The sequence below is a fragment of the Dromaius novaehollandiae genome, chromosome 1, assembly GCF_036370855.1.
Source record: "Dromaius novaehollandiae isolate bDroNov1 chromosome 1, bDroNov1.hap1, whole genome shotgun sequence".
Taxonomy (NCBI): Eukaryota; Metazoa; Chordata; class Aves; order Casuariiformes; family Dromaiidae; genus Dromaius; species Dromaius novaehollandiae.
The window spans coordinates 217,144,776-217,169,384 of NC_088098.1; the positions used below are offsets into that span (position 1 = coordinate 217,144,776).

The window sequence follows — 24,609 nt, forward strand, 5'->3', positions numbered from 1 at the left end:
GGAGTTTGTGGGCCACGGCATTTTGCTTATGACTTCAGCCCACCTGAGAAATCAAGTCTTCTGCGGTTCGACGACTGACAAATCAGCGTTGTTCGTTTGGAGATCTGGCTCCTCAGCATCACCAGTTAGCCTGGCAGAAGCACAACCACGCTCCCACTACTAGTTCTGTAATACACTGAAGTTCATACACATACAAAGGTCAAGCACCAAACATTTTTCTACGAACCAGTTTTCACAAGCAAGTTTTCCCACAATATCCTTCACACGGAATGTGTCACATGTGGGTTAGCATATTTTGACTTAAATTGTTAAGAAAGTGATGAACAGCACGAAGCTAAGGCACACACCGAAGCTGAGCATTAACAGCCTGTCGTAGGCCAGATGAGAAGGCACAGCCTACCAACATAATGCTGGACAAAGCCTCCCTTTCGTATTTCACTATCCACTGGGTTTATATAGATCAATAAAAATTTGTGCAGACTAATCACAATTTTAATGATTTGAATTCAGTACTCCTTTCCACTAAGTAAACCCTAATAAGTGCTGGCACAGTTAATAAAACAGTAAGGCTCTGACTATTAATGCATGGGCTAGATTTCCCTTGGGATACACACCATGCCTTGTGACAGTGACAAAAATACATGGTGATAAATAGCTTCATTAACTCTTGTTTTGCATTGGTAATTAGCTTTACTTTTCCTCCCAAATTGAGAAATATATGAAAGAGTCATGTTTTATTTGTTCAGCCATGTCTATGAAGAAATGAAGCACCAAGCATGGCTCAACGTTCTTGTTCCATTTCATAACCAGTTTATAGATTTGCCATCTCCAACAGTGAATTGCGATTCTTTTTCACAACTTACTAAGTATACATTTCAAAGTCTTCAAAATAAGAGCCTTTTTTCCACCACATTTGCTTATTCTTGTCTACAGTTTAGTGAGAGTCAGTCTCTTATTATTGTATAGGAAGGAGAAAGTTAAATAGAGAGGAGAGAGTTATATAGACCAGCATGAGCCAGTGGCACAGTTGTACCTTGCTTTTTTGTATAGACTCTTATTCAGCATGTACGTGTCTCCCTTGTAAGAGCACAGTTTTAATCACGGTGGACTCCACAGCAAGTGCACTCCAAGTCAGAGTGTCCTAATAACAAGAAATGCATTAATCATTCCACTGCCTTTAGCAGTCTGTTGCTAAGACTCATGCGGTTACTCTCAAGAGTGTTAAGAAAATTCTGTGGGAAGAAAAAAAGTAAAGACCTTCAGAGCTCCAAGCACCTGTTAATCCATTTTAGAATCATTCTACTGATCCATCAAAACTAAGAATTAACACATAAATATATTGAAATAGCAGTTTATGTAAGTTATAGAAAGCAAAAGCATGGTAGTTTGATTACTCTGTCAAGTCAATAGAGTAAGAAAAACAGAAATGTTACCTCTTCAGCATAGCTATAGGAGAACTCGCTTAAAAACACAGGCCTTTGCTTCTGAAGATGAAGCCACTTGCCTGGTTTTCTCTAGAGGAGCTCCAACTCAATCATGTAACAACCAGTTCTAGTTTCACTGGCAAAAGGATTTCTAAAAAGGACAATGTGTCAAAATTAGTATCAGAGAAAGAGGATCTTCAGGCAATTTGAGCTTTCTTCACCCAGTGTAACACCACAGGCATCTGAGAAGTTACGCAATGCCATTTTTTGTGAAGTATTTCCAGCTTTCTGTTACAGAGAACATCTGCCATCTCTCAGAGCTTTGAACCTTCCCCCATTCTGTACAGCAAAGGCCAAAACTCCACCATCCCGAGCCTTGCATGCTGCATGGGCAGCTCAGGAGGAATTTGAGTGGTGCCACAACCTAAAGACCAGGCTAGGACGACCTGTAACAGAAATTACGATCTGTATGAACAGAGCGTGCATGTGTGTGTGTGGACACGCAAAAAACACCTGAACAAGGGTTAGGGAAACTGCATGTGCCGATTGCTACATAACACGGCAGATGTGGTTCCATTCAATGACCAGATAACAACAAGAGGAATAACAAACCTAAAAATAAAGTAACAAGAAAATAAAGAACTGGAGAGCCATACTAACCCCCCAGATAAGGGAAACTAAAGAACGATGAGTGCTTAAAAGGGACGAGACAAGATACTGAGACAAGAGGTCCCTAAAACAGTTTCCACCCCTAAGTGCTCCACAAGATATGCCCACAAATATCAGTTCCAAAAATATCACAAAAACCAAGAATCCAAGAGCCACGATGAGGACTCAATACTTATGTCCCTTGTCCTCCGCGTCACATTAGACGATTCTGCCACAGCCCTTGGGCGTATGTCTGGATCCTTTTGAGCACATGGGTGAGAGAGAGTATGCAAACAAAATCCATGCCAGAAAGAGTGCGAGTGACTGAAATCTTTCAATTTGAAGCAAGTATCACCTTTCTTGTCCATAAGAACCTGCACTGAGTTTTGTTACAGCAGTTTTCTATGGTTTAGGCCTTGAAGAATGGATTCTGGAAACTGGTTTCCACTCTACTTTCTCATTCCCTGCTTCCCTATGTTAGAGGCAGGAATAAGATAGAGGGCTACCTATCACATAGTCACCAAATTTGTTTAAAAAGTGTATGTTCGTATAGATACATCACAAGAGCATGTGCTAGGGTCAGAAGCATCATGAGAATATTAACCCTAAAAATATTTTAGAAAGAAAAATCAAATCTTCACTTTTTTGATGACACTCATTTAAAGCGGTTTGGGAAAAAAAAAGTCACAGGGTTACGGGACAGCTGTCATGCAGATCAATTTAAAACCAGCCACGGAGAAGAGTAAGTATGAATGCTACTCCCATGATCGCAAGCTGAAGAGTCCAGAAGGCGAAACAAGAGCATTAAGCCACCTTAAAGGTACTCCCACATCACCTTTACATTTCAAAGACTGTTGCATAGTCTCTGCTATTTGCCAGTCACAAGGAGGAGAGAGAAAAAAAACAAACACACAGACCACCAACATTTATGGTCTCAAGAAGTCATTTTTCACCACAGCCTGAAAATTTAGCTTTCCTTCTTATCTTAGAGTTAAAGCTTTTAAAACAAGTTTCCAATGAGGCTTAAAATAGTCTCCAAAGAATCTAAATGCTTATGAAATGCCTCAGAAGTAAGGCTATTTTAGCCTCAGAATATTGCTAACGCAAAGCTTTTTGGTGCGTCAAACCAACACCTCTACGAAACTACCGAGAGCACCCGGAAACGCTGTAAGACATCTGCCCCAAGGACAGAACAAAAAACATTCAGAAAGTGGAAGGTTAAGAAGCCAGATACCAAAGATGTGAAGTGGGAAATGAAAAATTAAGAGTAGCCTGCTAAAGCCCTGTATGATTTTCAGCCATTTCACAATTGATTATATATACATTTGATCTGATATACATTGATTACATATATGTTACCCATTCGGCTAAACACAAGTTAGGCTAGTCAAATTTGGCAAAACACTCAGAAGACGGCAGAGGCAATCAAACAGGCAAAAAGCGGGGTGAAATGACACCCCAATAGAAATAGTTCTGATCAAGCTGGGATGACCATGAAGCTAAGGAAAAAGAGAGATTTATTAGTACAAGAGTCCCTGGGATCGCCGCCTCCAGCGATTCTCCACAGCAAGGCACGGCGAGCAGAGGAGGCAGCTCTCAGTTGCAGCCCAACCCAAGGAAGAAAATTTCACATGGATCTAATCAATAACTAGTAACTACAGAGAATAAGGATTTACTAGATTCAGCTTAAAATGCACGTCTGTTCTTAGTGGGTTTTAGGTAGTCCCACCGGGGAAAGACCAAGGCGCTATTGCCTTTAGACCGTCATTCAAGCATCCCAGAAGCGCCAAGGGCTGCACTGAAGCTTGGCAGTAAACAGGAGCTGAAGAGTCAAGCAGATGACATTAATTTTTTATTTATAACTAAAACATCCTGCTTATTTGTTACTTCAAAGGAACCAGCAACACCTTGGCTAAATATTTCCTTAATGCAGTTTTTCAACACAGTAATAGCTTTAGGTGAGGGGCTTGGGGTTGAAATTTCAGAACAACTCTACTTAGCTCTGTTCCAATTTATTCAATGATAAAAATGCACGCTTTGCTGTGAGTGCATTCAGACAAATTAAATGCTTTTAGAGACATCTCAGCCTTGCAATGTCTTCAGTCCAGGCAGAAATGCAATTACATTAACACTTCAGCAGGCGTCTGGAGTACAAGCAAAACTAAAATCTGGGTCTTGCTTACATAATGGCTCACAGATAATTTCTACTTACTGTATTTCCACTTTCATGCATTCATGGTACATAAGATTTCAATCAGAATTTCAGTTTCGGTTTGTGTATACTTTTACAATGCGAGAACACTGGCACGCATTGCCAATATTAAGGAAATCACCTTCACCAAAAACATTAGCCCCTTGGGTCAGTCTGTTTCAGAAAGAGCTCTTGTAAAGTTACATTGCTAAGCATTTTGGTGAAGCATCAAATTTATTATTATTATTTATTATTATTATACTGAACTCTAAGCCTCTTCTAGATTAAAGTGTTTTCTAAGCTACACTCCTAGAATAAAGCCAAAAGAAGGAAAGTTACATTGATTAAACATTTACTCTGCCTTTAATTTTACCTGCTCATTTATTTATTATTTTAACTGTTTTTATTTTAATGGCTTTAATGATCCACTGGCATCTTATACAAAAATTTGAGCCTTCTTTCATTATTGGCATGCAGGGATAGCTTAATGTTCGCTTTATATACAATGGCAGTAAAAGCCTAAAGGGATGAATTCACCTTTTGAAGCACATCTTACATATAGGCTGTATCATTCAGATGCTCCATTAAAAACAAGTATAGCACAGAGGGGAAAAAAAATCTGCCAGGAGACCTTAATTAGTTAATCATTCATAAGATCCAATTTTTACATCAGTATTTTATTTTTAAATATCTAACTAGCTGCTTGTGAAGCACTCTGAAGGTGTAAAATGCTACATACCACAGACAAGAGCAATTAAGCCATTTTAGACAGATATCAAATTGGAAGTGTCAATCTACTCTTTGCGGAGCCGTTCCAGCAAGTGCAACTGTTGCTCTGCACCAAGCTCCTCTTGCAGAATGGGAATGAGTTGAGAGCTCCTCTCCCTCATCACTTAGCCCACGAGGGTCAAGCAAAACAATTACAAAAATAGTGTTTCCAAATTCAAAGATCTGTTCTGGATCATTTGTATTGGTATAAAGTCAGAACTAGCACAATTGTTTCCCTCTTTTGAGATTACAGTTGATTTTGGAATGAGCATGTTAAGAGTGAAAATACATATTCAGGACTTCAACCCTAAAAGTAGTCTCTAAAAGTAGTCAGATTTAGGAGAATATGAGCAAAGGTACAATCCATGCTCCCGTGAAAGATTTTCTTTCAGTAAGGAGGAGTAAAGTAGGACAAGATGAAGAATGCAGCAAGAGGAGATACACCTCAAATACATTTCCAAATTTTACTGACACTTTGTTAAGTTCTCAATTGAAATAAGAAACTAAATTGCCATTGGAAGCAGTCTGAAAATAAGAGGCAGACAGTCAGAAGGCAAGCATAAATTCCTGGTTTAACTACCTCTAACACACCATTCGTTTCCAGAAGGAACTATATTCATGAACAGTTTCCACAGGTAACCACATATAAATCCTCAGACATAACAAGGTTTTCCATAAAAAAGCATTAAAATGGAATAAACTAAAAAGAATAGGCTAATACAACATCTAATGCAAGAAATACTGGTTCTGGATTCTTCAGAATTATGGTGTATTGGTGACATTGCCCTGCAAAATTACCTCTCATTTTCTCCACAGTAAGGCACCACAAAGAATAATGTCTGCTTCTCTGCCACCATCTATAACAAACCTTGATGTCTGAGCAACATAATAAGGTAACAAGGGAGATTCTTCTTTCCTATACAAAAGTGCTTAAATATTTTCAGAAATGCTGAATTTTTCTTTGTACTGATTGTTCTCCCCGAGGCTGAATATTAATAATGACAATTGTCACACATTGGAAACTACATCAGTGGAAACACTTGTTGTCATGTAAAATTATTTTTTTACCCCAAACTAAAAAAAAATTAATTGCTAGCTAGGCCCCTTCCTAGATAACCTGAGGCTATTTTCCTTTTCTCATTTGTGAAGGAGTGGCAGGATTGTGATACGTTACTTCTCGTTGTAACCTTAACAGCATTCAAATTCCAGCAGTCTTCATCCTTTAAGACATAAGCTTCAGAGAGATGAACAACAGTGTATCAGCAGATGGTCCAAGACCACAACCATAATCATCGATTATGCTAATGTCCAGCAAAAGCTTTATTCATCAGCTAAAACTAATCATATCTGCTCTAAGGAGCAGAAAATACAGGTAGAAATCAACACAAAAGGAGAGAGGCGATGCAGAAGTTAGGATAGATACGGCGGGGCAGGGGGAATATTTCACTCAATTTTAAAAGCATTTCACTTCTCTGATTTTTGCAGTTACTACAACAAAACCAGACTCTGATCTCCTGAGACAAAAGGCACAGGCACAGCCTTGCTTCTTCTATTGCGTTTCCCTCAGAAAAGCGACAGGAGCAAGAAGGCTGCTTACACTTGAACTCAGAGCCAACACAAATACGTTTTCTTTAACATATTCATAATTGGCATTTTTTTTTTAATATTCCCATCATGGAAGGCATACCAAACTGCCCCCCCAAGAAATTTATTTAACCTAACTCTACTGATAGTGAAAGTCAATGAATGCTGCTTAACTGGTTCAGCATTTGTGGAAATTCTTAATGAGGATGTGTTCAGCTGCTGTCAAGTAACTGTGCGGCTTAACCAGGTGTGAATTTTTAAATCAGTCCATTAGTAAAGTTAATACAACGCTTATCAGACCTTTTCCGGGGAATTGACCACACATAAAAAGCCAAAACTGAAAAGAGAAATCAAGAGGAAGTTCACTATTCATTGCTAAGCAAAATACCTTACTCAGCTTTCAGAACTACCGGAGCAAAACAGCAACTTCTCCCATCCAGTAGCAGCTTCTAATTGAGACAGTAAGTAAAGCATTTCCCAGGTTACATGCACAGAGTCCTGTTAGTTCAGTACATACATATTTTTAGGCTAATAAATAATTTTAAAGGCTACCAGGCCCATACCTTGTCTCAACACTATATATATGTTGAAAAATTAACCTGAGACTTTGTAGTTTCCCCATGTTTTCACTTTAAGAAAACATAAACCTGAACTCTATCACTGGTGCTTACGTTACAAATTTCCAGAGTTTCTCTCTCAAAGTTTATCCCTTATTTACCACAATAAATTATTCTTTCATCTCAGGAACTATCTAGGCAAACTGGCTCCCGCAGTAACACACCAAGTGAATCACAGAATTCAAAGGTTTTGACTAGGCCGTGCTAGGATATTCCCACAGAAGATAAAGGATTCACTAAACACTGTAAACGGGACAAAACACGTACAATACCTCTATTTAAAAAGCAGTGGTTAAATAATTTGTGATATAAAAGGTGTTAGTGCAAAACCTAGACAGATACCATCTAGAAGCGGTGAATATATCAGGAAATGGAGTGCCGTGAATAAAGGTCTGGAAAAGCTCAGTGCAAGCAAAGTTTCTACGTGGGTCTTCAGAAGGTGACCTAGTTCAAACCTCTGGACACCTTTCACCTAGTTCAAACCTCTGGACACCTTCGCAATGCCAATTACAGGTCTTGCAATAGCACTTAGTTAACATTTCAATAGGTATTGCATGCTCGGACAAAATGCGAGGGAGGAATCCAGATGATTCAGCTTCCACTCCAGTTCCTGTAATCTCAGGGCACAATAAAAACTTGGGATTGCCCTATTTCAGAAGACATGTAACCCACAGCAAGCCTCAGACTTCTCCTGAGACAGCCAGAAGTGAATTTCAAATACATATTCGTTCCCATTGAGAGATGTGGGTTCCTGACCAGGCTTTCTTCCTCTTCTTGAAGGACCGTCACTGAAAAGACTGATCAGTACCAGTGAGGGAGCTGAGAGTCCAAGTGAGACTGGAAATTTGGTATTCATCCCCAGTTTGAGTCAGAAATACAAGCTAAATTAAGCCCCTTCCTAACAGAAGAGATTTTTACTTTCAACTGAACAAAAAGTGGCAGGAGACTGCAGGAAAGGGGACAAAAGGCAACCTGAAACTGTCCTGTTTCACTGGGGTAGATCTGAACCACCTAACAGTTTAGTTTAACTTCCTTGCTTCCAAGATATGTACAGTAGAAAAGTCTGAAGAGCTGAGAATATTTTGAAAGAGTGTTAATTGAACTTGTCACTACTTAAGTGACTTCACATTTTGCTTTTCACAGACAGGAAAGCTATAAAGTGATCTGCCCAAATTCACAGTATTTCTGTGGCAAAGCAGGGACTGAACTGAGGTCTTCCATATGGAAGATGAATAATTTGAGAAGCTGATTATTTTCTTCCTCCTCTGGAACTATTGGAAAGTGAGAAGAAAACTAGTTTCCAACAGCTAATTCTCATACATACAGGTTATACATAATTTATAGGAGGCAAGGTAAACTTGGTCTATTGCCTTCTTCCTCATATTTAGCTCAATTACCCACATACTTCTAGGCAATGGGAGATACCGCCTTAAAAGCTTTGAACCTAGAAAACTGTGCCACATTGAATGCGTAAGTAACCTGGTAGCTACAAAAATCGGATCAGCAAAAGTGTTAAGGAAAGCTTCTAACCAGCCAAACTAAACTAAACCAACCCAAGATGCCTGCCAAGGTAACAACAGATCACTCAAAGGATCATTTTCAGTCACTTCACTTACTCTGAAAGACTCAATGGTTAGGCATGGCCTCAATGTAAATAGGTAATTTTACACTTTTTTTTTCTTCCCCGTTCAGGAGTCTCTGTAGAGAAAGCACCTAAAAAAGTGTTAGCACAATCCATAAAGTGCTTGAATTTTGCACCTTGAAGACAACACATTTCCACCAAGGAAGGAAATTTGGGAAAGCTAATTGGAAGAATGACCATTGCTCAAGAATCCCTGCTTTAAAACAATACGGCAAACCTAGACTTGAGGGATACTGATGCTCTCCACTCTACCATTTCCAAATAATTAACACTCATCCTCCTAACAACTACAAAAAGCACAGGAATGCTCCATCCCCATTACAGATGCAGATAAGTAAGGGTAAAATTCACCTGCCTGAATGTAAATGCCTGAAGTCCAAACTAGTCATCCAAGCTTCCCACTGTAATTGGTGGCATCCACTTCCACAAAAATGAATGTCTGGTTCTACAAGTTCTCATGAAAAGGAAAAGAGTAAAGTTAGTCTATAAACCTTAGGGTCCTTATTTACTTTGCCCTAAAGCACAAAGCATAATTAGACTCTGATCATCACAGCAAGACACCAGACACTACTGCTATAAAGTTAAGCTTCATCCTTTCTGCTTACTAGCTGCCCAAAGCACCTCTAAGGGTGGTAGTTTAGTAAAAATTCTCCATATTGTTATAGAAACTCCTATTTACTTAAAATTATCATCCATCGACCTTGCATTCGCCGCTGCAACCCTAGTCAGCACACCATCTGAGTAGATTTGTTATTTGCAGTTTTGTAACAGGGAACTACTTCTCTCCTCCACTTTAAAGACCTACAGAGCATTCTCAGAGTCCCATTTCCCTCCATGAAGAAGCCGGTATTTTCTTCTTCCCTATTCAAAATATGTGCATGACAAACCTCAGATTCTAGACTCCGAAAATAAACTGAAAAAGTAGCTCAAAGAAGGCAACGACGGAACAGCACAATGCAGACTTGTAATCTTTGTCAGCTAAAATAATCTGAGTTATTAATTTTTAGGAAGTGTTACTGAAGGGGTTCCAATAAAATTTCTTTCTGAATAGCTGGAAGAATGCAGTGCGTTATGAGTTCACTTTTTACTTTGCAACATCCATCTTATCACTTCAAATTTTATATACAGAAGGCAAACAAAAGCACTCCCTCCTTCAACAGGTAGCTTTTCATTTCAGTATCCAGAAGCACCTTTGGGTTTTGCAGATTTTCCTTCATAGAGCGTAACGCTAAACTCTTTTCTGTTTATCTCATGCTGCCCTCTCTCCATGCCTCAATACCATAGGGTTATGGTTGGTGTGGATGTGTCTCCATTTTCTCCCTCAGGAGAACATTAAGCTAACTCTTAACCTTTGCTGAAAAACCTATTCTGCCTCTACTACCTTCTCTTCAAAAGAAGAGCCAGATTCAGTGCTGTGATGGGAATAATCTGAATTTTCCCCAAACCAGCCTACACTCAGCTGTCAACCCACCTCTCTCCTTATCATACCATCTTCAGAAAAAGCAAAGAGAAGGAGTCAAATTTATGCAAACAAAAGCAGCCAAACATGCATCTTTGACATCTTGACTAAATTTCCTTTCCTGTAATGTTTGATTATCTGAAGCTTGATTCATCTCCTTTTCCTACAGAGGATCCCTTTCTAGTTAAATCCCACTTCCTGCAGTTCTGCCCAACCTGCAAGACTCCATTTATGTTTCTTAGAGCCACAATTACCTGATACCTCATTTCCACAATGCCTAGGCACAGCTGAATCAATCCCTTCTTAAGCTACCACTGCTGTAAATCAAAGGATTTATTAAGACAACAAAACTCCCTTGGCCCAATCACAAGCTGGGCAAACAGATACTGCCATTCTTCCTCCAGGAGCTATTTTTGTAAACAGGCAGTTTGAGGCAAAAGTCTTGGTTGCTGTTACAAAGGATGCATTCTTGAACCAAGTCCACTACAGGATTTCAAAAACGTGTTTTATCTTTCACCTTCCCCTCTAAACGAGTATACAAATTACAACCTCCTCCTCTGTGCTCAGTTTCTACATATTCTTTCCCCCCTCATGTTAAACATTATTCACATAATTTAATAAGCTCAAATCAGGCGGCAAGTACCAAAACCTGCACTACATGAGGTACTAGCAACACTGGCGAATTAGAGAAAAAAATTCCAAGCAACAGGCTGCAATAATAAGAGGTAAGATGCAGCAGATGAAGTCCATCTCACAGGAGAAATCTCTCCTTTACAGTATTGTGCTATGTGACATGCAACACTTACTATAACTACTGAAAGTAACGTTAAGGCAGCAAAATCCTTAGGCAGAAAACAGCTGCATAAGTGAGGAGATAAAAACAGGCAGCCACCTGAGTAGACATTTCCGGAGTGAAACATCTATGGTTTGTACTCTTTTCTATATTAAACGTTATTCTGATGCAAGCTAAACCAGTGTATCCTATCATATAGTTATGGGTAGTCAGTCATTGTTTCCCTGTTCCACATGCTGAATGGAGTCCCTAAAACAAGCTGTCAATATCTTCCTAAATACATTTTGCCCATAGACATTACTGCTTGTTGTGCTTTTAAGTCAGTCTTCCGATTCGTCTCTCCAAAAATTAAGAAGTTTCGGGAGACTCATCAAAATGCTAGGGATAACTCCCGACTTTTCTCCCCCTTCTTTTACCTAAGTTTTCCTTAACATTTCTCCAGCACCATTATCTACCTGGTAAAATAAGGGGAATACTGTCTGCTGTTCCCTCTTCTCACTGCTACCTGCCCTAAGATTCTGCCCTCTCACACAGCAGCAGATTTCGACCTGGCTGGGAGAGGGAAAGAAAGACAGAGCCCCACACAGCTTCCTCCTCGGTGTGTCCATCGTATTCACAAAACCTACCACCTTCTGGGAAATCCTGCAAAGACTAGGATTCGACCTTAACTTTTCTGCACGAGAGCAGCAGGACAGCCTCCACAGAGGCTCTTCTTTCCCAAACCCATTCTTCGGATGACACTTTTGAATTTCTTCTGAATGAAGCTTGAACAAAATCTTAAAATAGTCCTACTTCGAGGTCCATGTAGTCTGGGTTCTGCACAAAGTACAGTACAAATTTGGTCAGCGTTTGCTGATCCAAGTTAATAAGTGTATCTGTGGGGAATATCAAGGGATTGCTCCAAAAATAACCAGAGGTGCACACAATCCTCTATACAACAATACACACAGCTTAAGCCGTATGATGCAATTCCACAGCAACACAGGGGAAAAATATCAGAAACTAAATTAGAACACGTAATACCACAGCATATTACAAGAGCAGCAGAGGACCCTGCTTTTCAGCACCTTTTTTGGAAACAAACCAAGAAACATCCAGAATAACACAGTATTGCTAAAAAGTTGCACACCCCAGGTTCCTCAGGCTCTTGCACAAGTCCAGGCAACACAGGGCTACCAATATTTTATGTAAGGAATTCAAGAGCAGTGTATCCTCACATCACACTCCCCGTTTTCTCTTTCACAACTCAGCTCCTGAACTGGAATAGCTTTCCCCTTGGGGAGTGAGCCAGGATAGAGGCAAACAGCATGGACACTTCAGTACTTCTGCTGCCTGCCCTACCTATGAAGAACTTCAAGCTAAGAGGATGTTAATCCGCCAAGCTAAGCGATGTTAATCTGGCACAACAGCCTTTCAACGTGCAGACTTCTAAAAATTTCCTGAGACGCAGACTTCTCTGTAGGGAGCTGAAGCCTGCTGACAATAAACTTGTTTTTCCTGGTTGCATTTCACAAATGCCTTGGAAATAGGCCAGGGAGCCTGAGGGGTCTGCAGACCCAAGATACAGAATTAATCTAGTAGAACTTTAAAAAAAAAAAAAAAAAAAAAAAAAAAAAAAGCGAGTCTTTAAAAGGTAGGAATTTGGTTTCAAAAAGCGAGTCTTTAAAAGGTAGGAATTTGGTTTCAAATAGTCAGTGGAACAAGATGTTTCTGCTTTTTTTAAAAAAATTCTTATTCTAGAAAAAGCTACTTGAAGAATTTCAGGGCTCAACAGCAAATAAAAGAAAGAGGGCTCATACAAGAAGTTGAGTCTGGAACAGGCAATTCTTTAGAAAATAATTATTTGCACTCCACCTGTGATACAGTATCATGACATAAGTATTTTCCTCAAACAGTATTATTCAGAGGTGCAATAATAAATCCCTCCATATAAGGGCTATAAGGACATAGACTAGTTAAGTTCCTATCCAGCTCCAGCAATTCCTTGTACAAGCACGCACAGAAGGCGATTTGGGGGTCTTCATGCTGTCATATCTACAAAGCCAGCTTAGAAGTTCACCAGGAGGTTCTCGGAGAGCCTTGAAGAAATACTACCAAACAGAAGCTCACACTTTTTTTCCATTAAGACCCACAGAAGAGCTTCCACCACATACAGTAAATACTAGAATCGCAACTGTTGGCGATAGCAGGGAATCATCCACTGAAATCAAAGCAGCTTGGAGATGCAAAAAGCAGACTGGTTACTCGAGTCAAGCATTTTAGGCCAGCACTTGAGAAACATCAGTGAAGAAAGCATCAAGCTGTTTTGAAACTCCTTAAGAAGGTATCATCCAGAACACTTCTTCCCCGCCCTTTCCAAAGGGCCTTTGTTCCTCCAGGGATCAAGCCTCCAGAAACACTAAGCAAGGGCACATGGCTCCCACACCTTTCAAGGGGAATTATTCCAACTTGCGACAGACTGCAAACAAGGTAGGGTTCTAACATTTCACCTGAAATCAAGCAGACAAAGCTGGACCTTGAGTCTCTGATTCATTCTTAGCTGTGCAAGTCATACACTGAATACAACAACGGCTTAAAATATCATCCAGACAATTCTCTAGAGAAATATTTCTCTAGAGCTAAGGACTTACTGGGGGGAATGTATGTAGTAATTAGCCTAAGGCTCCTCTTTAATTCACTATATATTCTGCAGCTTAATGATTTGGGAAAACCTTAACTGTACACTAAAGAAAAATCCCTCTTGTAATTTTAAGTAAAATTGTAGAATTCCTAAGACCAAGACTGTCTTCATTGTAAATTACCTGCTGCAGAGTAACCAGTCAAAGTTGACAGATATAAATAAAAACCAGATGCAACCTATCAGCCCTCTGCATTAGAGAGAGAGAGAGGAAAAAAAAGTATTTTTTAAGGAGCAAACCAGACAACAATTACAAGACTGTGAGGCTTTCACTGAAAAAAGCCTTTTCAGGTCTGCTATTACACTATAACATCCAAAGAAAGAGGCAAATTTCACAGGACACAAGCCTATGATCTGCATGCTGTTTACACAGTTTTGGGAAAAAAAATATCCCCTTCTCCAAATCACACTGAGGTTTCCCACTGTTTTATTTTTAGTTGCTGTTAAAGAACTATGGTCACAAAGTAAAACATATGATATTGGATAAAAGCCACTAAGATGACTGCCTAGCAAATGAGGCAAAAATGTAACTGAACTAGAATAAAAATACCTTAAGAAAGTTGAAAGAACTGAAAGAATGGGAACATAATTAAGCAGCAAATACATAAAGGACTGATATCAAGGCGCAGCTTGGAAAGCTGAGAAGGCATTGCAAGAACCTGAACCAATGGGTGGGTCTGGAAATGAGAGGCTGGAAGAGACCTGCCCTGTCTGTGAAAAACTTTTTGTAAGGCATTTCTGAGGTCAGGAAGAAAGGCAAAACGAAAGCCTAGAATTCACTTGACATCTTATGCCAAACTTGAACTTTCTTCAGCCATTTTAACGAGCCCCTTCCACTGCATCCACCTGCTATGCTGAAAGCTTCTCCCATAATGGTCCAAGTAAGCAGCAGCAGCTCAGCTTTAATAAAGCCACCCTAGAGGCTCTCAGAGCATTCATGCAGGCCTGAGCGATTTTCAGCCATTTTGAGGAAGCCAAGGACACAATAATCAAAAACTGCTTTAGCAGCAAACGCATCAATGTGAAATCAGAAAGAACAAAGCAGGTAATATAGAAAAGGCAAATAAGAGCGCAAACAAGGACCCATCTACTGCGCTCCAGTAGAGTCAAGAAAGGGTCAGAATCTCCTCTGAAAGAAAAGATACTGCAGCACAGTATTTCACTGCCAATTAATTCTGTTACACATGAAAGTTAAACCATGTTCATCCACTCAATACTGACTGCACCCATCAGGCAACATTACCTGCGGATTCAGTTGCTTTTCTAAGAGAAAGCTTTCTCCATTTACCTGTATTTCTAATAGAATGCCCTCTACCCCAGTTCTGAGCTCATGCTGCTCTCGCCAAGATTTATTGATCTCTGTGTGCACACTATGCTTTTGCTCTCAGCACTTACAATAAATTCTGTTCTCTCCATTTCCTCTATCACCTCAGACATCCACTGGATGATTCAATCACCCATCTAGTTCAGATTCCTCTGCTAAATGTTCCTTCTGTCAGGTCATAAAAAAAAAAACCCTCCCATCACTGACAAGTAGGGTGTCTCATGGCCATTTCTGTGCTGGCAGAAGAGGACAGAGAATGAGTGAATATTTTCTGTTTCTAGAGACTGCAACTGCTTCATTAAAACAAATGAAGTGCCTAGCCCTATGAGCTGCAGAGAAACACGTCTGCACTCAGATTAATACAATGCTGCCTGTCCATTTCTATACAGACAGCTTTAGAGCCCCCGCAGGTCAGAGCGCTCTGGACTTGTTAATTTCACTCTCCTCAACCTCCGCAGCAGCTAGCGGGACCCCCTGGGAGTGTGAAACTGACAGGAACCTTGTCAATTTCACGCTGCTGCTCACCCCCATCAGTCCCCACCAGGGAGACTTCACCCTCCCAGGGCCCCACTCCTGGCAGCTACTCTTCTATTCTGGATTTAATTTCCCTTCCCTTTGTGTTTCCCATATCAAGAACATTAAGAAAATGAATTACCTCTAACTCAAACCTAGACAGAGGCAAGTACAGGAAGCATAACAGGAAGCATTTAGAGGAATGGAATAAACTGGCCTCTACATTAATTACAGAAACACTGGAGTGGGTTTTCTTGCTGTAGCAATTACTGATTGCACTCCCAGAAGCCAATCATTATTTAATGTCACTCAGCAAGATTAAAAAAAAAAAAAGAATACCATTTATATGGTTACAAACATTAACAAAACAAACACTGAAGTGGTCAGAATAAGTTTCAAGACATAACTAAGTGAAACTTAAGAACATTTTCTCATTAGCAGGTTTCTTGCACCTTCCACTGACACAGCTGGTTCGGCCATGTCTGAAGACAAAATGCCTAGCTGCTCATCAGCATGCTCCAATATTTCCTCCAGACTCTTTCAGTTCTGGGGAAATATGTTTTAGATTTAAACCAAAGACTTAATTCTGTGTGTTGATGACTCCTACACATGTCTGGATCAGAGAACACTACGAGCCTGCAAATCTCAGAATAGCTATGTGGCATCTCCAAGGGATATTGGCACGTAGTCAAGCGATGGAAACTCTTAAAAGTACGCCCCAACTTTGGGCATCAAAATGGAAGCAACTACCACAAGCATAGAATAACAGGGTGAATCCGCATGCAGCTGCACCTCAGCAGGTATCTGAAGTCTACAAAGAAGCCAAGGTCAATGGGGATGAGAGACATTTGCAGGTACCTTTTAGAGCCTGGTGCAGCACAGCAGCTGGCATTTCCAGCTCTGATATTTGTGATGGCATTAAAGAAGTTACAGTATGGACAAAAACATCCCAACAGAAGGAAAAGGACTATGGGGCACATACTCTTTTTAACCAGTTCTCATCACAATCGAGTGTCTCAAGGATTGTGTGTCTGGCTTTGCAGAAATACTTTAAAGCTCAAACTTCATAATATAAATAGTGTATTCCTCAGCTTCCCTCATGCACACTGTAGCTAAACCAATTAGCATGGCACTGGGTATACTAGAGGTTCAAGAAGTCTTTTCAAAGCACACAGCTGACTGGGAAACCATGCACTGGCATTTTGGCAACACCGACTCAGTTTACAGCGGTCCAGCAGAACGAGCATGCTAACCAGGAATGATAAAGGAAGGTTACACTTGTTCTCAAAAGCTAAATTAAACAGATGCCACGGCTGTGCTGTAGAGCTGAACAGAGCATCCTTCCCAATTTGGAAATTAAACTGTGTGACAGAGTCAACTTGAAGCAACTCCAAGTCAGCATGGTGGCCAGAAGCAAGCAAGGGGCTCGAGAACTCGGTGACACACAAGGAATGGGTGCACATATCCAACACAGGCAAGCAGTAACAGCATGCTTTCCATTCATATAATCTTGTATGCGGCAAGTAGGAAGGAGGAAGAAGCAGGTTTTCTACCTAAATCACTGATTTTGATACTGCTTTGCGTTTAGAGTTGGTTATTTTCTTCAGTCAGTATTTTTACTCGCTGACAACTGATGACAAGTGATTTTCATCTCAAAAGGATCTCTGCCATTCAGTGTGGCCTTTGCACGAAGTCCAGTATTTTCTAATATATATAAACCCATACACACAAATTTACTGAACCATTAGTAAGTTCACACAGGTAAAAAGCATTCATTGTTTCATAAAGTATTTGCTTCCCAGATTAATATTTTTTTTTGTTATGCACTAAGCTGCAATTGGTAAGAGCTGAATTCAACTGAAATGCACAAAAAAATTATTTCAGCTAACATATTTAGTCTGTCAAGTTCTAAATACAAAACAAAATAGCTGATATAAAGTAACTGATTTGATTGCTTGCTGTCAGTGGGCCCTTCAATATATCAGAGCTAGAAGAGCTTGCTTTATGCTAAAGGGAAAAGAAAGAATCCATTTAGCATCTCACCCTCATGTAAGCTCAGTAAATAAGCGAAGGGCAGAGACCTGAAAATTTCTAGTTTCACTACCAGTCCATATTTTGACTGCTGCTGATTTGCTGAGGCACTTTTTTTTTGTTTAGACTACTTCCATAAATAATTTATACTAATGTGTCCAACTTGTAATCATTTTGATTACATCAGTTCACTTTCAAAACAGTGTTTTAATTTGTATTAGATATATTTATATTTTTATATCCTGTTTCATACCAGAACTCAGTCAGAAGTGTTCTTCTGTCACAAGTTAACTTTTCTTGCAGGGTACAGAATTCACAGGTGAGTTTTGGAGGTTGCCTTGAGAAAAATATTATGGTGATCATGTCAAAACAGAGACTCTTTGATTTCTTCTAAGATGTATTTCAAACCACTGAGAGTTTCTGGTTGCTTTCTTGGTTGGGTTGTGGTTTGTTGTTTTTGTTTTGTTTTATTTTATTTTATTTGGTAGCATATTAGCTCAGGTCTTTAAAGGCAAGTAGGAAGGGAGCTACTTGCCTTCATTACAAAATGCTTATAGAAGATAGACTTTTCATAATCAGAGGTCTAGAAGAATGGCTGACAGCTGTAAGCTCTCTGACAATTTCCAACTGCTAAATCTTCTGCTAAGGCTGACCTCAGATGAGGTTCTTCACCTTTGTTTCTCTATCAGCCCCAAAGTATTAGAAAGCAGCTCCACAGAGCCTGCATCATGGGCTAAGAAAGTACCAAGCATCACCAAACTCTCCAAGAGCTGCAGATGTAAAATCCATTATTATATCAAGGGGTAGGAAGATCATTTCCTTCCTTGTAAGTTTACAAATTACTTCTCATAGATGCAGACTGAAAAACCTGCAGAAGTGCAGACAGGTGCAGCTATTTTTCCTCTGTAAAAAAAGATCCATCTCCTTCAGAAGCTTCCACAAATAGATAAATATCAAAAAGCGCTATGAAAGCAGGCATCACAAAGTATTTAAGTCCTTTTCTCCAAGCCTGATTCTTCAAGACAGTGTTGAGAGGGCTATTTCAGAGGAGGGGAAGAGAAAGGACAGGGACAATATTCCAGAAGTACCCAAGCAAATGAGGCTACTGATTCACATAGAAAATACATAGAGCATAAACACAAACCCAGATATCTAGAGTCCCAGCCACCCAGTCAATATACTCCTATTAGTGAATCTTCCATGAAGAAGAGAAAAAAATAAATAAATAAAACCAACCCACAGGAAAACCACAGCACTAGGAAATTAACACAAGGGAAGAGGGCAAGATTTTACTCACTGGTGGGACAAGTTCACCTCTCTCTCTGCAGCTTGTAAACCAGATGAAACTCTTCTTTTTAAAGACTCAAGTTACATGGGGATGGCAGTCTCCACTGATAGTGGCTGAACTGTGATGAGTGTTATGCCAGCTCCTCACACACAAGCCACCTGCAGTTCTCCAGTTATCTAATAAGACACATACTACTATTCAGCTGTGTCTGTACCAACCCTGTTATGTAACAACACAGTTCGTTAGAGGTTTCTAAACAGTTATATACTACAAGTTTTTATGTTGTACTTATGACAGCATTTTCAATACTAAAATCCCAATTCCTGATAAAAACCTCTAATTGGTTACCTTTTTTTAGATCATCTTATACAATGCAGAAATGACTGTAGTAAGATACAACAGGGACTTCTTTTGCTTTCTGTATATATTAATGCCCTTCAGACTTCCTCTCCAATAAAACCTGCAGCATAAACCCACATGACGAAAGAATATTTCATTATTATGCTCCAGCATTCAGTTCTGCCTAGTCAAACATAAATTGACATATAAAGAGCAAAAGATGTTCATATGCAAGACAAAACTAAAGATGTTACTAAATATTTTGGGGGTATATAGCATATTTACTGTAAGCGACCCTAAGAGAGGTGATGTATACACTAGCTGATGTGACCCAGAAAGCAGAATTTATTACTTAATGCATTAGGACTCATGAAAGTCACCTGACAAAACAAGATCAAAGGCAGTAAGAAGCATACAATTTTTTTTTTCACAGTAGCTATATCTAATCCCTCAGCACAGAGCTCTGCCTTTTAGTAAAGATTAACATATTTAAAACTACTAAACTCTGTATAATCTCCAATCATTGTGAAAAGTAATTCAATTAAGACAAGCACTGGTTAAGTTTCCTTCTGGCTAGTCACTCAGTGTTATATCCTTGTGCTGCAAGTAAGGAAAAAAAGAGCTAGAAAAAGGAAGAGAAGCTTCTTTTCAGCTGGACATGGATTATACTGCAGGCTGGTGATGAATCCACAGCACATGCGGCAAGTATCCAGGCTCTGCTGATCCAGTTTGGGTGGGGAGGGCCGTGGGGGACAAAAACCACCTTGCTTTTGAGAAGCGATGACTTGCAGTAAATCCTGAAAGAAGCTGCAAGTGACCTTATGTCATTTAGCCAGCACACAGCCCTGAGCGATCAGCGCCGGCAGGACTCTGCTGAGCAGAACTGCAGCACTGTGTCAGCTTTCCCTCCGCGGCACCAACTGCTCGAGGAGCTGGCGCAATAAAAGCATAAACGGCAGACAATGTAAGTAACAGAGACTGGAGGCAGGAAGATTCTGGAGGTCAGAGAACAAGGGAAGGGAAAGGTTTTTTTTTTTTGTCCTCTTTAAAGAAACATCAGCAGCTTAATGCATATGAGAACCAGCAGCTAATGCCAAACAGTGTAACTAGGAAGAATCACTGCAGTCCAGACAAATACGTCTAGGTATATGGCACTGAACTGCCACAATATGGCTGAGGATACCAGCAAAAATTACAGGCTGCATCCACTGCACAATTCCGGTTTCAAGTCAGGTTGCAAGAATGAAACGTCTAGAAATGCTTCCAGATCTTTCACGGCAAGATACCACCTTTAATGGCACAACTCCATCTAAAGGCTCTAAAGCCTGTACAGTAAATGAACTCTAGGTAAGAATCTCTTAACCGTAACGAACACATTTATGGAAGAGACTGTATACCATCAATGCAGAAGGTCTGATACCAGCTGGCTTTGGTTGCTAACCCACCTAATCAACATTGCACCCCTTTATAATGTTTCATTTGCCATTCTGATGTGACCAAATGAAACGAAACAGAGGCATCCTCTATCCCTACAAGCAGCAGTAGCATATCTTTAATTACGGCCTTCCAGCAGGGCAGACAACCTTTCAGCTAAACAGGAAGTATATGCAGTAAATCCAGTGCAACAGTTGTATAAAGAGATGTTTGATTTTAAAAAGTTCTTATAGCTTTTGTATTTTTACGTTTCCCTTAACCTTCAAAAGGGAGGATGACAGAGGGAGCTGTGTGCAAGCAAACCCCCTCAGACCTCCCCTGCAGAAGGCGAGGTGCTTCCATATTATGTCCATTATATGGAAGAACATCATGCGAACATTTACGCTTTCAGGAGCCATACGTAATGGGAGCTATTCGCACAGTAAAAAAAATATATAATGATATCAAGACAGCAGTATTTGAAGAGATGCGATGCGAATTCAGAGAAAGCTGTTTCTCGGGCAAATACGAGAACCGTCTGGGAGCTGTGCCGGAGCATGCCTGCGCTGCAGCACCTGTGGGCTGCGTGGCCGCACCGAGCTCTTCGTCGCCGCCAGCATAGCCATGTTAGCACAGAGTCCGGGGCGGACCAGCCCCGAGCGGTCGCCCCCGATCCAGACAAAGGCAGGTCTGAAACCCACCCCGCAGCTGCGAGCACTACCTAGCTCACCAGATGCCTGGATACACCGATAAGCCACAGTCACAACAGTTGCAGTGTTATGTATATCTAGTTAGGAGCATTTTGCTACACTACACGCAAAAAAACCCTTCTCTCCTACTCAGATTTGAAGCTATCAATGGGAATCATTTAATACCTTCCAGTATAACCATAGATGATCAGCTGGGGCGGGGCGAGGGGCAAGATTAGAGCAAGCAGATCTCAGATGATGTGTCTGTCAGAATAGATAGACAAGAAATTCATGGGTAAACTAAGAGCTGCTGAGATTTCAGATCTGCACTAGATGGCTCCCACGGAGGCATCCTAAAAGCTTCAGGAAATTCAAGCACAGAAATACCGGAAAACAAGCAAAGCATTTTGCAAATGCACGGGCAACACTCTGCATTCACGTTGTCAAATAATACCTTGATGGAAAACAGCGTCTTTTACACATGACCCTCTTCCAAAATCCTCCTAAAATGGCTGGCCAAACAGCACCTCACCGAGCAGATCAGGTGACTTAGCCAAAAAGAAATGCCCAAGTTGAACTCGTGCTCCCCGCATCCCTAACACCGGAGCGGCGCCGGCACAAAAAAAAGGGATGAAAGGGAGAGACTAAAGGAAACTAGCAACGTACAGGTAAATACGTTTTAATAGCAGTCCTACCACCAAGCTCACCCACATTTCAGTGAAGAAACACCACTATGTAAGTCATGGGGGGGTGGGGGGAGTGTATTTCATCAGCTCCTACCGTATAGAGCAAAGGTGGCTCAGGACGCAAACACCCCAACCTGAGACAGAGAATATTTTGCTCCTTCTCGTTAGATCAAAGACTCTCCAATATCCGACCAGGCTCACGAAGCATCCTATTTTTACAGAAAAAAAAACCCACTCCCAGAAAAGTAAGATTCAGATTTAACACTGCAGACAGAGGCCCTCTATTTGGGAAGAAGCTGACACCCAGATTTCTCAGGGTGGGCTGTTTTTTTTCCTCTTTCCCCTCCCGGCAAAGACGGGGGAAGATTCACCACATTAAATATTTAAAGTGTCTGATCCGCCGCGACGTAACTCCATTCTCAAAAATAAATTAAAAACAAACAAAAAACACTGCATTGAAGCAGGAGGCATCGGCGACTGATACTCCCTTTCCCAGCAGAGCCGCGATGCGCTGGGGCTAAATGAATCAGCAGCTGCCCGGCGAGACGGGGCTTAAAAATAATTAGTGATAATTAAGTAAAATGCAGAGGGATGAAATAAAGGGGTCGGGGGGGGGGGGGGGGAGGGTCGCCGCCGGTGTGAGGGGCCGCCGGGCCGGGCCGGGCGGTGACTCACCGCTCTGCTCGCCCAGAAACACCAGCTTGAATTTCCGCAGCGGGTTGCCGAAGTCGCCGCCCGCCGACATGATGGAGGAGCCGCCGCCGCCGCCGCCCCGCGCTCGCTCCGCTCCCCGCGGCGGCACCCGCGACCGCTCTCGCTCGCTCGCTGCTTCTTCTCCCCCCCTTTCTCCCCCCCTTTCTCCCCCCTCCTCCTCCTCCTCCTCCGCCGTCGGTGAGGCCGGGCGCGGCGAGGCGCAGGCGGCGCAGCCGGCTCGGCCGAGGCGCGGTCGCGTAACGGCGTCGCGTCGCCCCGCTCGCCTCAGGGCCGCCCGCGCGCGCGCGCCTGCCCCCGCGCCCCGCACCCCGCCGCCGCGCGCGGCCCCGCCCTGCGCACGCGCCGCCGCCCCTCCGCGCCGCAAGCCCCGCCCCCTCCTCCCCGCGGCCGCCCAATCGGAGCGCGCCTCGGCGCCGCGCGGGCGGTGGAGCGGAGGGGGCGGGGCTTGCCCCCTCCGCCCTCGGCCCGGGGGGGGCGTTCACTCTGGAGCCTAATGGTGGCCGCGTGGCTGCTGGGTGGGCGGTTTTGTATGGGGAGCGGAGCTGAAAACGCCTGAGCTGTTGGGCACCGGGGGGGAGGGAGATACCAAGGGTGCCCTCCCTCAGGGAATACCACAGCATGGGGAAAGTGAAGGCACACACGCACTGTCCATACCACATGCAGCTCCGAAGATGGTCCGCGGTCCCTGTACACCACTGAGCCATGAGGGCATCCCCTGCACGCATCCTCCTGTTGTGCCTGTCCTCTTCTTGCACCCACCTCTTGCCCAAACAGCACCGTGCGCCCTTCGGGTGCGTCAGTCATTCCCATGCCCAAACGACCCTTCCCCGGGAGGAGTTTCTACCCCGGCTCTCTGCCCCCCAGGGGACCTGCACGCAGGGCCAGGCTGGGCCTTGCAACCCCTCCTCGTCTTCCAAATTAGTTTGTTAGCCGCAGCTGTCCCCTGAGCCCTCTCCTTCCCCTGCTCGCCTCCCCGAGCTTCTGCAGTGAGCGATGCCTCCCGCCTTGGGGCAGGCACCGCAAACCTCACGCCTCTATTTTTGCTTTGCTGGAGGTTTGCTGGGCAGCAAAACCGGCCGGAGCAACGCTCCCCGCGCAGGTTGCTTGGATATGCAGGCAAAATGCGGTTTTCACCAGCGTTTGCTCCCCGAGCTTCCCAGGGCTTCAGCTGGCACTGTCAGCACCTGCTGTTCCCACAAATATCTCTGCTTGGCTGCCTGAAACAAGGACACGCTTAATCACACAGCCTTTTTGGGGTCTGCAGCTTCTGCCTGTGAGTTATGTCGGCGTTGACGCAAATTTAGTCAACGAGGTTCAGACAACATGATGTGGGGGCACATGGAGCAAGGCCGGTGGGACCCGCCGCGCTGGCACAGCTCCATCGTGGCTTCTCCTCCACCTGGGAATGGGCAGGTTTCCCTCCACCTCTCCATCCAGGAGGTTGCTCCAGGACCTCCCTGGCCTGATGGTCAGGGAATCATCTCCACTTTCCTCTCCAAGAGCTATGTGTGAGCACCATGTTTCTTCTGCTAAGGGGACACCATGGGCCAACTCTTTGCCTCCAACTTGGAAAACATCATGGAGCAAAACCTATGTTATTCCATCTCTGCATGCTGGATTTGTAAATGGTCCACGTAGCCATGGGGAAAGGTCCATGTAGCCATGGGGAAAGGTCCACGTAGCTATTGGGTAAGGACTTCTTTGCAGGTAGGTCACCTTTGGCTATGAATCCTTGTTCAGCGTCTCCAGTCGAGACCTCTGCGCTCCGCCTGTGGCTGATTCATGGCAAGGCTCGTTGAGCTTCTCTGC

The 24,609-nt window shown here is 42.4% G+C and overlaps 1 protein-coding gene across 2 annotated transcripts in view; it reads right to left on the reverse strand.

Annotated features, from left to right (window-relative positions):
* RAB6A (RAB6A, member RAS oncogene family) overlaps window positions 1-23,144 on the reverse strand; it is a 60,079-nt gene extending 36,935 nt beyond the window's left edge. The window contains exon 1 of one of the 2 annotated variants that reach the window (XM_064505237.1): window positions 22,762-23,144. In XM_064505237.1, the coding sequence (XP_064361307.1) occupies window positions 22,762-22,831 (70 nt within the window). In that variant the 5' untranslated portion in view covers window positions 22,832-23,144. The remainder of the gene's footprint in view (window positions 1-22,761) is intronic. The other variant, XM_064505236.1, reaches the window with a different exon arrangement.
* Between the last annotated feature and the right edge of the window lie 1,465 nt (window positions 23,145-24,609).